Below are 17381 nucleotides of genomic sequence, written 5' to 3' on the forward strand. Positions count from 1 at the left end.
CGGTTACACCTTATAACAATTGAACACTAATTGATTATTTATTAAGTAATATGATTATTAATAAAACAAATCAACACTTGTATTTAATTGGACAATTATTGTTTTATGAAAAATAATAATTTAAGAGAGTATAACTAGTTACATTTAATCACATAGTATGATTTAAATGTCATGTTCAACATTATGGACTTATAGAAGACCACTAGTATATATTATGTACATTATAATAATAATATGAAAGTGCTAGTAACTCCATCCCTTTCTCTCTATATAGAACCGTCCATATAAGGACAAGTATGGAGGGTTTATTTGCTTTAACTTTCACTTACAATTCATGGGTTACTTGCAAGTCATGAATTCACTAAATGAAAGCTAATTCATTAAATGAAAGCACGGACTTTCATTTACATGTGTGAGTATATGAGAGAGAGAGAGAGAGAGCTTGCTGGTTTTTGTTCTTTCCTTTTTCATGAAAGTCGAGAGCTCCTTGGCCCTCCCCTCTTCTCCCTCTAGCAAATAGTTTGTGTAGTTTTTGGTATTTTAGTTGCTTCTCTTTTGAGAACTTATTTTATACAAGTCTTAGAGGCTTAAGAACAACTACACACAAGTGAAAGACTAACATACATTGGTGGTTTGGTGACATGTTTGGTGGATACACATAGAGAGATTCTTCTTTGAATTTTTTTCCATCTTCATCAACATTCTAGCATCCCCTTGATGATTCAAATGACTACAAAGGTTGTTATACTTTTACTTCATTTATGGTTGTTGTTTTCTTTCCAATTTTGAAAGTAGATCCTTTGTTGGGTATAAACTAGTTTTTGTTGTTCAAATTTATAAAAGTCTTCAATTGCTAATCTTGTGTTTTTGAAACAATTTTTGAATAAAAACCAAACAATTGATATCAGAGCCATCTTTCAAGCTTGGTTAGAATTTATGATTATTTGGATAATCTTGGCTTTTGGAAAATATGGATAGCTTGGTTTTTGTTAAAAACAAGTTCATAGATATTTTCTATGACAACTTTATAATTGTTATTTTATGAGACAAAAATTTAAATGCATATTTTTTCATTTAAAGTTGTCTTGGAAAAATAAAGGTTGTTTTATGTGTTAATTTATTTTAGAGTGCATAAACAAGTCATTTACCTTATTGTGTTGTTTGTGATGATTCATTAAAATGGTTGTAATATTCTTTTTTTCATATGGTGCGTAATAATAAACAACTAGTTTTCATATTTATTATTTTGTAAGTAATAGATTAGTGTTTGACTAGTTTATTTTATAGAAAATGTAAAAAAAATGAAAATGATGACCATTTTGAAGAACCATGGTGGTACCCATATATTTATATGAGTTCTATAAAAGTTTATAACTTTTATAAAATTGCTACAAAGTATATTGTCAAAGAAAATGGGAGCATGAAGAACAACATGAAGATTTTGGTCAATTTTGACACTTAGGAAAGGACTTAACTCTTTTATGTTAGAGTCATGGCTTGTTTTGTGCTAGCATGCATGCTTATATTGTTTATTTAAATGTTGTTATTATGTGTGGTTGACAAATTAGTTATCACATGCTCAAATAATATTTTGGGCAAAATAAATATCACATGAAGTTTGGTTTTTCAAAGTTTAAAATGTGAACATAAGATGTAACAAGTTATGGTTTAAAAAAACATTTTTTTTATTAAAACCTTAATAACGACAAATTTTGAAATAATAAATTATAAGTCTAAAGATTGTTGTTTTGGTAAAAAATTAACAAACTAATTTTGTAACCAAATTAGTAAGTGTGGTGTGATGTTAAATATCTTGAAATATGCCAAAGATATTGGTCGTGCCCAAGATCTTGGGTAGAAAACTAAAATGTTCAGAAAAGTTTTTAATGAAAATATAATGTTTCGTAATATGAATAAGTGTATCATTGGGACAAATATAGTGATAAAGTGATTAATAAGTGAATATGCATAATAGAGCTTTAAGATACTCAAAAAAGATACCAAGATACTACAAAGTATCTTGATAATTTCGAAAAAATAAGTTAACAACCAAGAAAACAATGAAACAAGGGCTTGTCAATAAAAAAAATAGTAAGAAAATCAAAATAAATGTATAAACACAAAGAATTATGAGGAAAGCCCTTAATGCTTTTGGATCTCCGGCATAAAACCTCGGGAGGTGATAAACTCACATGCCTTAGAACTTATATTAAATCGTAAATAAATGATACAAGTACTAGCTGATCTTGGAAAGAATGTATTTGTGCTCAAGTGTCGAGAGTATCAGAGAACAAGTGAAAGTGGAAGTGTATGTGTGCATACAATCAAATAGTGTTTTATACATAACGATAATAACTAAAACTCCGAGAATATTGGGATTCCCCTTGATCTTCGCTTGACCCGACTTTCTTGAGGGTTTTCAACGTTCTTTAAGTATTGACCACATATTATTGACCCGATCAAATTCTTTTCTGTTAAGCCTTGAGTCCCTGCACAAGATTTTTACAGAATATATACGGTGTTAGACCAAGATATTGAATAAATCCAAGATCTTGGCTTGCTCAGGATGTTAGTTCAAGTTCAAGATATAAACGATAAGTCAAAATTTCTACCCACAAAATTACCCCTAGAAATCTTTAATCCAACATCCTGGGTGATTGGAGATTTCTAACGTTTGAAAATGGATCACGCTAATGTGATGTGGCCCATGTTTCTAGGGTCAATCTTATCCATCGATTATCCTGGGAAGTTTGAATTTTGAATGGCCGAGATTTCTGCTTGAAAAAAACTCTTATAAACTCACTCCATTGCTTTCTTCCTCTAGTTACTCTATGAACATCAGGGTTTTCTACTTAGTTCATTTCTCTCTTTTCCATTCTCGTATTATTATTGTTTGTTTGATCATGAGAAAAAGACTAGTTTGAGCTAGGGCTAGATTGGAGAAACATGTTGTCGAGGATTTCATAGATTTAGGTTAGTTTCCTGAGAACGAAAGCAAAGTAAGCAGCTTTTCGAATGCCGACATCGATGTGCTTCGATTGTTAGGTAAGTTTCCTCAAGGTACAATCTTTAAGGTTCCTGGGCCAAAATTAAGGGCAAATTATCTTTCTCTATCTTGGGTTTTCTTTTACGGGTTTCCTTTTTCCATTGGTCTATCCTTTCCTTTTCCTCTGTTGATTTTTGAGTTCTTTCATGTTACCAAACTCTCTTATGCCCAAGTCATGTCAGTCGTTTGGCGTATTCTATTTTGAATTCATCAACTTAATGAAACCAAGGGTTTGAGTCTTGGGCTATATAGCGAGTTTCTATAATCTCCAATCTTTTGGTTATTTCAAATGGTTCTCAAAGTGAAGATTGGTAGTCCTCATTTAGTCTTAAAATGTTCTCCGATGGATCATGATTTGAAAGGGAGATATTTCTTCGTCAAGGATAGTTCCCTTAGAAAAGACCTTATTTCCCAGGATTGGCTAAATGAGGGTATGGATCCTGTATTTTGGGTATTTTTATTTCGTGTTATTTGACTGATTTTGATTCTCTTATTTTGCCCTTGGACAATCTTGGAGTATGAAGAGATTTTTCCTCTTCAAGAGGATACTAAAGAGAAGGTCCAAGAATTCCTGAGGCTTTTAGTGGAGAAAAGAAGCTTTGGCCTGGTAGAGGCTTTCCTTTTAGGAAACTTTAACTCATCCATCGTGATAGAGAACTCAAAATCAATCATGTCTACAGGTACGTCGCATGATATTGCTACTTGATTTATTCCTATCTTGTTTGATAATATTGTTTTGCTATCATGAGCAAGGAAAATCGTTCAGGTGCTCTCCTCAGTACTTTTTTTCAATGTGGACGACTTCCTTTCTACAAATATTGTTGTGAAAGTTGAGAAATCCACTACTATAGGTGCAAGGAAATTGGAAAGCAAGGCAAAAAGTCATGATCCCAAGAAGAGGAAATTTACTTTGGAGGCGGGTTAAGAAGTGTTCGGCGGGCTCATTCTTACAAGTTCAAATAGAAAGTGGTCATGCCGGTTCAATCTGTAAGTTTCATGTTCTTCCTTCTTTTGTATCTCAATAATGTTTTCTTAACATAATTTTTTGGGTTATAGGCTACTACCTTAATGCTGAAGGGTGTTGACGAACTTAAGAAGGAACTTGAAGTTACCAAGAAACAATGAAAAGGAGCTTGCTTTAAAGGTGAAGGAGCAGGTTGTCAAGAGAAAGGAGCAGGATGTCGAGGGTCCAAAGAAAGGTGAGGACATAGCTCCTTGAAGTGTTTGTTTTTCTTTGCTTGGTTGTTTGGACAATTATCTTTGGGTTATGTTTTAAGACAATATTTGGGATGTAATAGTTTAATTAGGGTTGGTATGTTTTTGAATACATGGAACACCTTCTCTTTTGGAAAATGATGGGCAGTTTAAATAATTTTCTTAGCAAAGTTTTTGTATACTTGAAAACATTTTTAAAATAGTGGATTGACTCCCTAACTTTTCCTTTGAAAAATAGGTTTTTTTAGATAAAAAATATATTTTTAGGAGTAAAACACTTATGAGTTCGAGACAGGCTTGAATGAAAGATCCTAAATTGGAAATGTGGGGTAAAAGGATTTATGTTAAAACAAATTATTAACTTCATATCTTAATTTTAAAGACACATTTGAGGAAATATATTTTCACAAAAATGTGTTCAAAAATAAAAATAATTTTGATGCAATATGAAAGATTTGAACAGCAAATGTTAGCTTAAAAATGTGTCACACTTTGAAAGAGTAATTATCAGGACTATGAGCTTATGATAAGTTCAAGGGAGCTAATAAGTAAAAGCAATCTTGGAACTTAGAGATGTTATTAGAATCGTGTACTTTATGTCTGGGATCTTGGGATGAAATCTTAGGATGATATCTTGAGCTGTAATAACTTTGTTTGTTATCTTGAGATTACGTCTTGGGATATTATTTTGGATAGATAACGCTTTGTTTAATATATTGGGATGCCCCCATTGTTTTAAATATTTGCTTTTGATCTTAGATTTGGATATATGTGTCTTACTGAACATGACCATGTTCTCACCAATTGACAACATATAAATGTTACAAATCTTCGAATAACCTCGTCCGATGATTAAGCCCTTGGGATTTTCCACATCCTTGGGATATTTCCTTGGCTTAAGTTTAACATGTTAATGTTAAATGCTTGGGTATAAGTTCTCGGTTGTATCACACGTCTGTGTCATTCCATTGAATTTTGCTTAAGTTCTAGCAAATAGTTAGTAATATGGAGGTTGTTGGTTACTAAAGCGTAAGTCGATCCCCATATCCTTTTACTATTGCGTCCAAGCCAGGTGTTTAAACCTAATATCGTAGAAAGAGGTCAGTCTTTAAACCTTAGAAGGTATCTTGGATACCTTGGATCTTAGGAGGGGTGATCAGCCCCAAAAATATTGGTCAAGATCTTCAATGTCTGCAAAACAAAGATCTTGGGTAAAGGGTGGGTGTTAGCTTGGGTAACACCCCTCCGATGCTTAAGTCGGTATCAGGAATAAGAATGTATAATTGATAATTAAAATAAGGAAGGAATATGTACCTGAGTATCTTAGATCAAGATCTTGGATTTAGACAAAATAGTTTTTAAAATGTATAGTGTTCCAAGATCATGGTAATAGTTGAACGTATAGGGTGGATAGCCAATATGCCCCCTTTCCGACATTTGAATCTATAAGGTAAGGACCTTCCCATTTTGGAGCAAGCTTCTTTGCACTATGTTCAGCTGTATTTTGGAATACTTTTCGAAGGACAAGATCCCCTACCTGGAATCTTCTAATTCTGGTATTATTGTTGTAAAATTTGGCAATTATTTGCTAGTATGTGGCTATCCGAATCTTGACAAGATCCCTAAGCTCGTCTACTGTGTCAAGATCTTCAGCTAGGATCTTTCCATTTTCCTCATGGTTGTGGATTCTTGTCTTAGCTGTGAGAATCATAGCTTCCGGTAGAATCACGAACCCAGTTCCAAATACCAAAGAATATGGTGTTTGTCCTGTGGAATTCTTGGTTGTGGTCCTATCTACCCAAAGGACCAAGGGTAGATCTTCAGCCCATGTTCGTTTTCTTTCTATGAGTCTTTTCTTTAGGTTATTGATTATGATATTGTTTCTTGACTTATCTTGACCATTTGATTGAGTGTGGACAAGTGTAGAAGCGATCATCTTGATTTCCCAACTTACACAAATGTTTTGTGTTCTCTTACCTATAAACTGAGATCCATTATCACATATAATTTCAAATGGAATGCCAAACCTGGTCAGTATGTTGTGTTTGATGAAGGACATTAATTTCTTCTATCTAACTTGGACAAAGGATTCAGCTTCTATCCACTTGAAAAAGTAATCAGTCATTGCTAACATGAAAACCTTACCACCTGGTTCCATAAGAACTTTACCAATGATATCCATGCCCCATTTCATGAATGGCCATGGGTATACTGATGGGTGTAGAGGTTTAGTAGCTGGTGTAAGGCATTGTTATGTCTTTAGCATGCATAACATCTTTGAGCATACTCCATTGCGTCTTTCCTCATTGTTTTCCAATAGTATCATGTCCTCAATATCTTAGAGATGAGTACCCGACCCCCAATATGATTTCAACATTATCCTTTAAGAATTTATTTGAGGATGATCTGGGATTTATTATCTTCAAGACACCTAAAATATGGACATGCTGCAGATTTTCTAAACAAGATATTTTCAATTATATTGAACCTGGAAGCTTTGATTTTGAAGGTCCTTGTGCATTTTTCATTTCCAAGAATGGATCCATCTTAGAGATATTGAAGGACTAAGATCATGGATTCCAAGATCTTGGACAAGCGCAACGTCTTCTTGGATGTCTTCTATCGTTGGTTTAATGACATAAGATGTAGGGATTTTGGAGTTTGGATAGATCTTGAATGTTGAACCAAGATTGGCTAGTGTATATGTTTCAGTGTTATCTTCCCTAGGTACCTGTTTTATGTCAAAATCTTGGAAATTGGATGCCAAGTTCTTTACTATCTCAAGGTATGAAGCTAGTTTTTCATTTTTTTTCATTGCATATTCTCCATTAAATTAGTTAGTAACTAGCAATGAATGCGTATGTACTTGAAGGCTTTTGATCCTAAGATCTTGAATGATTTGTAAACCCAAGATTAATGCCTCATATTCTTCCTTATTGTTGGTTGGTTGAAAATCACAACTCACCGCATGGGGTATAATATCCCCTTGTGGCAATTTTAGTACAACTCCAAGATCCGGTCCATTAGAATTAGAAGCTTTATCTATAAAGAAAGTCCATTTCTTTGTTTCTTTTGTATCTTGAAGCCACTGAATTTTCTTTTCGGCTTCGGGTTGTGTCACAACTAGCACTTTTGGCTAGGAAATTCCGTCCTCAGGTAAGTAAGGACTATTGTGAGATTTGTGCAAACACCCCTAAGTGTCAATATGAGTTCCTAAGGAGCCATAAAGTGTTAGAATGCAAATCTCTCCAAGTATAGTGAATCTCTCCCAAATCTCTCCAAGAATAGTGAATATCTCCCAAATCTCTCCAAGTATAGTGAATCTCTCCCAATCTCTCCAAGTATGTGAAATCTCTCCCAAATCTCTCCAAGTATAGTGAATCTCTCCCAAATCTCTCCAAGTATGTGAAATCTCTTCCAAATCTCCCTAAATATGCGAAATCTCTCCAAGAATAGTGAATCTCTCCCAAATCTCCCTAAGTATGTGAAATCTCTCCCAAATCTCTTCAAACGATTTCATAGAAAATATCGGATTTTCTAAAAGTACAATAAGAACGATTCTAAACAAGTGTAAACGATTTTATACACAAAACTGCTTATGAACTCACCAACTTTTTAGTTGACGCTTTTCAAAACGACTTGTATTCTCAGGTATCTAGTAAGCAGGTAACAAGGGACACGGATGCAAGACTTTTAGCTGTAGCTTGGATTTTTCTGCTTATGTCTCTTTTGTGTAATTCGCAGAACAAATACAATATGTAAACAATGTAAGTTTGTTATCTCAATGTATGATGTTTGGATTGCTCTGTTTCATTTATATTCAATTGTTATGATACTGCACAATGAAGTCTCCCTCCTCCGGACGTTTCCGCCATCTGGTCCAGGGGTGTGACAGATTGGTATCAGAGCATTGTTTATAGTGAACTGGTATATCTAGCCATACAAGATATACAACTATAAATACAATGGGACTAAAACACACTCTGCCTGAAAGTATACTTTAAAAAGATAAGTATTTTATAAAAGTATACATATCTACTAACACAGTATCATAACGAGAAGAAACCGAAAGTAACTAAAGGTTGAACACTACAATCAAACCTGGGCAGTTATGTAATCATATCTGGGATCAATATAGCCTGATCAACTATATTTATTTGAGATATGACCAACATGTGCTTGGGAGTGATGGTGGTGTTGCAACAAACCTAAAACCTACCAACTATGAGTACAAGAGAATAGTAGAATCGAACATCAAGTTTAAAATACTATAGGAGTATTTTAGGACACTATAAACCCCTCCCACACCTAAACTTTCCCCGTATATCTCGTACCTCGATTCTCGCACAAACAAGTAGTTGAAATTCCTCGCCAAGACTTCTACTACCCTGTCCCGGTAAATTACAGATGGGGCAAGGAGAGACCAGAAGAAGTCCATGAGGAAAAATCCAGAAGTGGATCCTAAGGAACACCAATGGATGAATCGTGAAAGGGAGAATTCCGATTAAGAACCCAGCAAGGATAAAAGTGCCAAGGAAACCCTTGATAAGCTTTGCCCAATTGATAGTAGATCAGAGACCCTTTCACCTTTCTTTTCACAGATACATAAACACCCGATATAGGTACTCCTGGAATAGACATACCTAGAAACAAAACGATACCCACGCAAACACAAATTGAGAAATTGGCTCCTATCCCATTTAGGGCGTATCTCCAGAAAAGACAACCCGATCCACAATCGACGTGCACCGAACTCCGATAGCCAACGCCCTCACGAATCAGACATCCGTTTAAATCCCAAGTAACCCAAAGTGCCTCCCGGTTTCCAACCCTCTGTCATGGAGTAATGGAGACCATAAACAAAGCCCGATATATGGGAATGTAAATCCGATCCCCCAACAAGTAACCAGAACACCATTCCAAATGCCTTGCGAAACCCACAAGTAGGACCAAAAAACTAGGCAGACCATGTGAACTCCTTAAAAGAGGAAATGGTCATTTGGAGACCACAACTCATAGCAACCAAGGCTAGGAAAGACTTAGCAGCATAAGGAACACAAAAAGGACACTCATAGTATAAGTAAAACGGCCAAGCACTTTGTGCGCCAAAAGAGGACCACCACACTACTCGCCATAGGTTCATAATGCCCTTAATCGCAGCCAGTAGTAGTAAACCAAGAGGAGTACATCCTCCAAGAACCTATACAACCGAATCCGTTAACTATAGTGCTAGCTATGTGCTATTTTGACGGACTTTACGCCAGACAATACATGTTACCACTCAATACCATAACTGCATCATGGGGATGTAGGTTGACACAATTAGCACCAGTAAGTCAAGGTTATAGGAGTAAACCCACTTGAAACTAGCTACAAGTACTTACGAGCTCACTTTTCGTGTACAGCAGGGTCATGTCTTCTCATGAAGATAACCAGTACCCCGACCATGCACCGGTCCTACGAATAGACTCCGCCACTTTCCAAGCCACTGTAACAGCGGCTGTGGCAGCCGTCATGGCATACTTCAATGCCAACGACACAAGCGAAGTTGAAAGCAGTGTTGGTAACTCCAACCGTAACAACAACCAACGAAACCAACAAAGAACAACTCACCCATGCACTCAAGGACCTAAACCTAAGAACAAGAAACGAAAGTTCGGAAACGAAAAAGGAGGTAGTTCGACTCAGAGGCTTACTAAAAGGCAACAAGCAGGACCAGTCCCTACCCCTACTAACCCTACACCTCCCCCCATCGAGACCATCATACCTTGGGAACAATCCACCATGCAAAAAGTGCGAATACCATCATTGGGGAGCCTGCCAGATATTTCGTTGCAAAAGGTGTAATAAGATGGGGCACACCTCCCGCTACTGTAGGACTCCGGCCCCATGCGTTGCCCCAACCCGCAACCCAAAAATAAATTCAGTTTGCCACAAGTGCGGTGCAACAAGACATCTCAAGAGAGATTGTCCAACAGAGATGACTAACGAAGGAGTTGACGACAAGGAACCCTACCGCAGTTTTTGGTACGTTCCACAATAAACTTAAGTATCGAATTATCACAAAAAGTTTTTGTCAATTAAAAGATAATCCAAAAACTATTGTCTCGTTAGAGCAAATCCTGTAAATTACGGGAAGCTAGGAATCCTTACGAATGAACCATGATGGTCCCATATGAACGTTAGTATCACCTATGATTAGGATTCCGCAAACTAAGAAAGTGCGATTCCGCCTTACTTTCTGTCTCTGGGCTGAATAGCGATTAGGACAGAACCCCATAGTCAACCACCTCTAAAGATCCTAAGTACGTACGGTTATGGTCACATCCATCTATAGTGGAAGGACCTGGCAGAATTGGGATTACAAATTCCTTTGCCTTATAAAAGCACCCTCGTGTCGCCAGAACACCTAACAAGCATAAACGAGATAGACCCAATGGTAACAACGAAAACGAACCTAACAACGATAAGAACACGAACACTAGAACACCTAACAAGCATAAACGAGATAGACCCAATGGTAACAACGAAAACGAAACTAGCAACGATAAAAACACGAACACTAGAACACCTAACAAGCATAAACGAGATAGACCCAATGGTAACAACGAAAACAAAACTAGCAACGATAAGAACATGAACATAGAACACCCTGTCATTTCTAGCAACCAGTGCTCCTCGAATCGATGTAACAACAAGAAGTCCACTGCCATCAATTGGCACGGACAGGCTTGATCCTCACCTTACAAACCCTGAGCACTACAAATAGACTTTCGTCCTACTCCGCCGGGTAACGAAACTCTTTCAGCCGGTAACAGCAAATCCCTAGCAACCAGACACCTAAGTCCTGGTGTAAGAATTGCCACACGCTTTTCCCTAGCCCCGATAAAGATTTAAAAATCAAGGAGCAAAAGGCATTAAGGAAATTTGAAAGACTTCCAACCTTCCTCCAGAGGGTCCTTAAATCCCTTTGGAAATCTCAACCAAGTGCTAAGCGGAAATAGAAACACCCCGATAACCAAACACCCGATACCACTTAGCATAGTCACAAGAACGAATAATGTCTGATCATAAGATTGGCATATTATGTGAAGGAAACATCAGACCCAATCCCTAAACACAGGAAGCACCTGTCTAACTCATAAGGGGGAAATACGAAAGTACCATAAGCACCACTGACTATGAGTAAGCCAAACAAACCCATCATCAAGGATCGATACTCCCTACCCCGAATCGGAGATTCGCTCAACCACCAGCAAAGAACTGGCAGAGGCCGACCTACCATTAGGTTGGAAAAACCCTAGGGAGAAAACTCCCAAGATAATCTAAGGCTCATGAGGTCAACTATATCACGCAAACGCAACCTTGGTGACCATAGTACCAACTCCTAACGCCCAGAAAACTCTACTTCTAGGACACCAGGATCCCGATCCCTAGAAGACCATTCAAAATGCCTCGCCAAGAAAGGGCCCGATGACTCATAGTCTCCGATTAACGTAAGGAACTAGTTTTGGACATTTCACCTCCCATATGCTCAGCGCTCATGAGTGTCAGACCACCGAAACTCTAGAAATTCCATCTGTCGAGGTCAAGGTAAACACGAACCCACACCCCGAAGAGAAGCATGTGTAGTGGACATTGACAAAGTTGGATGCCCACTTGCTTCTAATCGAGTATTCATATGACAACAACTACCACTCGAGCATAGGAGTTGCACCCCTCGAGGCCCTGTGTGGCCAGAGGTGCAGATCATCCTCTGTTAGGCTGAGATGGGAGATACCCAGCCGGCAAGATGACAAACGCCCAATAGCACACTCACCAGACCCTAGATTACTTGAGAAACCACAAGAAGGATAGTTAAAACCCAAACACGACCTCAAACATCGTAACACCGACAAAGAAACTATGTAGATAACATCTTAAAACCTTGAAATTCCAAGTACGGATCAGGGTATTATTTAAGAACTCCCCTCGAGGAAGAGTAACTCAAATTAAAAGGAAAAGTGAACTAAACTCCCGATGCACCAGACCCTTCGAGATCCTCGCACGGATCGGCCTGGTAGCCTACCAACTCCAATTACCCTCCGAATTTGGTAACACACACCCTGTATTCCATGTATCGAACCTAGAAAGTGTCTATCGGACAACTCTCCCAGTCCCACTAGACAAGACTAAGGCAAACTAGAACCTCCTAATCATTGATTCGCCTATCGAGACAATGAACAGAAAAGTTAAGAACACAAAACAAAGCCGCATCCTTATTGTGAAGGTTCGAGAGAACGCTAGGTGTGAACCGGTATTCACTTGGGAACGTAAGGACCAAATAAATCAAAAGTACCCTCACCTATTTTCGCATTCATAACCCTACCCTTCGAAAGAATTTCGGGACGAAATTCCCTCTAACGGGGGGATGATGTCACAACTAGCACTTTTGGCTAGGAAATTCCGTCCTCAGGTAAGTAAGGACTATTGTGAGATTTGTGCAAACACCCCTAAGTGTCAATATGAGTTCCTAAGGAGCCATAAAGTGTTAGAATGCAAATCTCTCCAAGTATAGTGAATCTCTCCCAAATCTCTCCAAGATTAGTGAATCTCTCCCAAATCTCTCCAAGTATAGTGAATCTCTCCCAATCTCTCCAAGTATGTGAAATCTCTCCCAAATCTCTCCAAGTATAGTGAATCTCTCTTAAATCTCTCCAAGTATGTGAAATCTCTTCCAAATCTCCCTAAGTATGCGAAATCTCTCCAAGAATAGTGAATCTCTCCCAAATCTCCCTATGTATGCGAAATCTCTCCAAGAATAGTGAATCTCTCCCAAATCTCTCTAAGTATGCGAAATCTCTCCAAGAATAGTGAATCTCTCCCAAATCCCTCTAAGTATGCGAAATCTCTCCAAGAATAGTGAATCTCTCCCAAATCTCTCCAAGCATGTGAAATCTCTCCCAAATCTCTCCAAGTATGTGAAATCTCTCCCAAATCTCTCCACGTATCTCAAATCTCTCTCAAATCTCCCTAAGTACCTTCCTTAGTTGAAAACAGCTCAAAACCGGAAGAGGAAACCCCAAAAGGACCCTTTTTGGTCCGGAACCTCTTGGTCCGGAACCCTCTTGGTCTGGACTCTTCTTGGTCCGGAACCCTCTTAGTCTGGAATGTCTCCTAAGGAAGCCAAGAGCAAGCTCATCTCGGAAGCCTCCCATCCGGATAGTTTGCAACTCCGGAAGTTCTTACCCCACTTCGGTTCGGAAGCACCTCGGTCCGGACCACTGATCGCTTCTGACTTCGGAACTCCGCCTGATGACTCCGGAAAGTACTGTTTACTTCGGAACTTGTCCAGCGACTCCGGAACTCCTTGCCACCCAGCTTCGGACCCTCGCAGCCTTCATCCTTCCCTCCGAAATTTAAGATATAGCTCCGGAATGCTAAGGAAAGCTTCGGAATTCACCATAGAGCTCCAAATTTCACTATTTAGCCCCGGATTTTGGTCATTTTCGGACCTTTTCACCATTTTAAGGTATTTTGAGGCCGAAAATTACACCAAACTCTTATTTTTCCTATCCTAAACCCCTTAAACCCCTATTTTATGCTAAAATTAATTATTTTAAGCATATTCTTTATAAAAATAAATGGTTGGGATTTAGGAAAACCTCATCCTAAATCAAGAAAAGGACAAAGGGATTGACTTTGTGATTTGATAAAATCCTCATTTCCCATGCAAATCACAGTATTCCATGCTTTACCCACCAAATATCCATGCATGGACCACCAGATACGCATGCACCAAAGATTCCTCCCTTTTCCTTATACTCCAAAGCAACGACAGTGAGGGAGTTTAGACTCCACTTTTTCTCTCACTTTTCTCATTTCCTCTCAAAACTCATCTCCAAGCAAGAACAAGAACTTGCTGAAAACAAAATTCTCAATTTCTCCCTGGAGTTGTAAGGTAAATTCCTCCACTCATCTAATATTTTATAATATCTCAAGATGAATCCATATTATTTTATTTATAATAATATGTGAAAATCACCTTTAGGATAACTTTCTCCCAAGGAAGTTCTTCATCTCAGCCAAGAGTTTAAGCCTGAGATCTTCACTCCATAACTCCAGACAACTCCTCAACTAACTCAAGGTGAGCTTCATACCCTACCTTTTCAATATTTTAATGTTTTTGGGGGAGAGTACAAGTCAAATATTGCCTAAATACTTGAATAATTGCTTATATACGTATGATTGTATGTGTGTGTGAAATATTATTAAATTAATATTTTAGTAATATACTCACGAACGTAAGAATTCTCAATTTCATAAAGAACAGAGGATACTTTGTGTACAAAAGAGCCTCTCAACTATTGGATGTGTCCAACTTAAGCCCTTTATCTATGCTTTCATGTCTAAAGATAAAAGTTATAATAGGGATCTTGATAAGTGGACACCATTTCTAGTAAATTTTCGAAAATGGAAACTTTGTGACTATTTTGCAAACTATCAGGGAGTATTTTATAAATATTTAATATAAAAGTTTGCGTCAAGAAGATACACAAATAGAGCCTTATGACATAAATATTCGCATGTCATAAAACCTCCAAGAACATAAGTAATGTTCTATATGTCATAAAACAGAAAATGCGTGTCATAACCGGCAGTTATAAATTTATACAAATTATAATTTGACACTTTTTTTCTCTTGACTAAAATGACTTATTTTTCAATAAACGAAAAGAACGAACACGAGCACCTAGTTAACGAGCACAATCAACGATATGGAACGAGAACGATACTTCTATTCAATGAGTGCGAATTTCATTATTTATCTAACAAATAATGGATCTCTAACGATTGCTCAAAACGTTGTTAATATTCTAGTCAGACAAATCTCAAAAGTACCTAAATATAAAAATATTAGTGTACGTCTAAGTCCTGTAAGGAGTTATAGCCAGAGTCTCCTGGAGGGAGAGTGATAATTTGTGTATAGATCTGTACGGGGTTGACACCCCGCACCTTCGCAGTTCGCTACAGCTAGACAGACCAGTCTAGGGTGACAAATGTCTTATCCAAACCGAGGGCGCCTGAGAAACGCCAAAACAGACACTTCGTCAGATTAGTATGGTTATAACGACTCACTAGAATATGTTATGTCATCTAGAAATTTATGTAAGGAAAAACCTCATAAATAATTTTTTGGCACGTTGTGTTGACCGTCCTACACATGATAAGTGATGGTCCGCATTTGTTGCGTTGACTGTCCTTCTTCATCGCGTAGAATGTCCACAATAGCCATGTTGATTCTTTCTCCTACAAGTATAGAGTCGTAATACTGCTATTTTTACAAATTAAAAAGCGTAGGACTCTATGGAAAACGTTTGTAAACGATTTTGATAACGATAAACTAACCCACACATATACATAGTTGGAAACTAGAACTTACGATTATTTTATAGCAGAAAATATAGGATTTTCTGGGGAAAACGATTTTTCTACGATTTCAATAACGATAAACTAGAACTTACGAATATTTTATAGCAGAAAATATAGGATTTTCTGGAGAAAACAATTTTTCTACGATTTCGATAACGATAAACTAGAACGCACACACTCAATTTTACTCGATAAGAGGAACAAGATTTTCAACCATATTTCATTTTGAAAATAAGGGATTTTTCTTGAAACGGTTGATTGTTACTATTCAAACGAACTATTCTCGGACACAGTTCGCTTTTACAAATCACACTACTTTTCAAATCACTCCTTTTAAGGATGAATAAAAGTAATGACATGCACACATATATCGATGATTTTCAAGGCAAGACTTCAAACGATTTCATAGAAAATATCGGATTTTCTGAAAGTACAATAAGAACGATTCTAAACAAGTGTAAACGATTTTATACACAAAACTGCTTATGAACTCACCAACTTTTTAGTTGACGCTTTTCAAAACGACTTGTATTCTCAGGTATCTAGTAAGCAGGTAACAAGGGACACAGATGCAAGACTTTTAGATGTAGCTTGGATTTTTCTGCTTATGTCTCTTTTGTGTAATTCGAAAAACAAATACAATATGTAAACAATGTAAGTTTGTTATCTCAATGTATGATGTTTGGATTGCTCTGTTTCATTTATATTCAATTGTTATGATACTGCACAATGAAGTCTCCCGCCTCCGGACGTTTCCGTCGTCTGGTCCGGGGGTGTGACAGGTTGAAGATCCGAACTAAAATCAACTACAAAATCTACTAATGCCCGTGATTTTATTGCAGATATTGGCTCATATTTTATGTCATGAGTATTTAGTTGTACATACCACTTAGCCATTCTGCCTGACATCTCAGGTTTTCTCATATCTTATGTCATGAGTACTTAGATGTACATACCACTTAGCCATTCTTCCTGACATCTTAGTTGTACATACCCTAGTTCTTGAAGCCCAAGGCCTTCATTTGATCTATTTATTGTCCAAAATCTTGAAATAAGAACTTCTCGAAATAGGATGTTACATCAAAGGTTGTAGCACTTTCCCTTCTATGGTTGATTTAATCTTTCCATGATTGCAAAATGATCATTGGTGGTTAAAATGAGTTTTAAGTTTATTCTATTTTTTAAGCTTTCGTTGCTGTTATTAGCGTTTTTGGAAAAACAATTTTGAATAAAACCCAACAATATGTTGTTATACATGAATGATATGCTCAATGTAGCTAATAATATGGTTGGAATTAGTGACTTGAAGGTGCTACTGGAAAGTGAATTTGAGATGAATGATCTACAAAGAAGATATTAAGGATGGAGATTCAGCAGGATAGAAGACCATGATTTTTATACAGTTCTCAACAAAGCTACATTGAGAAAGTATTGCAATCGTTCCATATTGATCATTCCAAACTTGTTGGAACTCCTTTAGCAACACACTTTAAATTTAGTCAAAGAATTATATCGATAATGGTTGAAGAAAGAGATTACATGAGAAAAGTTCCATAGTGTTGCTAGGAATCTGATGTATATGATGCCATGTACTAGACATGATCTGGCTCATGCAGAGTTAGTATGGTAAGCAGGTTCATGAGTAATATTGGTAAAGCTCACTAGGAAACGGTCACGTAAATAATGCGATACTTGAAGGGAACAACTA

The 17381-nt window shown here is 37.2% G+C and overlaps 1 protein-coding gene across 1 annotated transcript; it reads right to left on the reverse strand.

Moving 5' to 3' along the window:
* Positions 1–5849: 5849 nt before the first annotated feature.
* Positions 5850–6455, reverse strand: LOC145106360 (uncharacterized). Its single transcript, XM_079043358.1, has 2 exons — positions 6339–6455; positions 5850–6245 (listed from the first exon to the last, which is right to left on the reverse strand). Exons 1-2 carry the CDS (start codon positions 6453–6455, stop codon positions 5850–5852), a joined length of 513 nt encoding a protein of 170 aa, XP_078899484.1.
* Between the last annotated feature and the right edge of the window lie 10926 nt (positions 6456–17381).

Source organism: Lactuca virosa, chromosome 4 (genome assembly GCF_052849685.1).
Source record: "Lactuca virosa cultivar CGN04683 chromosome 4, Lactuca_virosa_CGN04683_v6, whole genome shotgun sequence".
Lineage (NCBI taxonomy): Eukaryota > Viridiplantae > Streptophyta > Magnoliopsida > Asterales > Asteraceae > Lactuca > Lactuca virosa.

Bases quoted from the DNA above. Each gene is read 5' to 3' on its own strand.
- LOC145106360 (XM_079043358.1), bottom strand. From the start codon at position 6,455: ATGAAATGGGGCATGGATATCATTGGTAAAGTTCTTATGGAACCAGGT. The intron at 6,246-6,338 runs GTTAGATAGAAG...AATGGATCTCAG, and splicing joins AAGCTGAATCCTTTGTCCAA to TTTATAGGTAAGAGAACACA.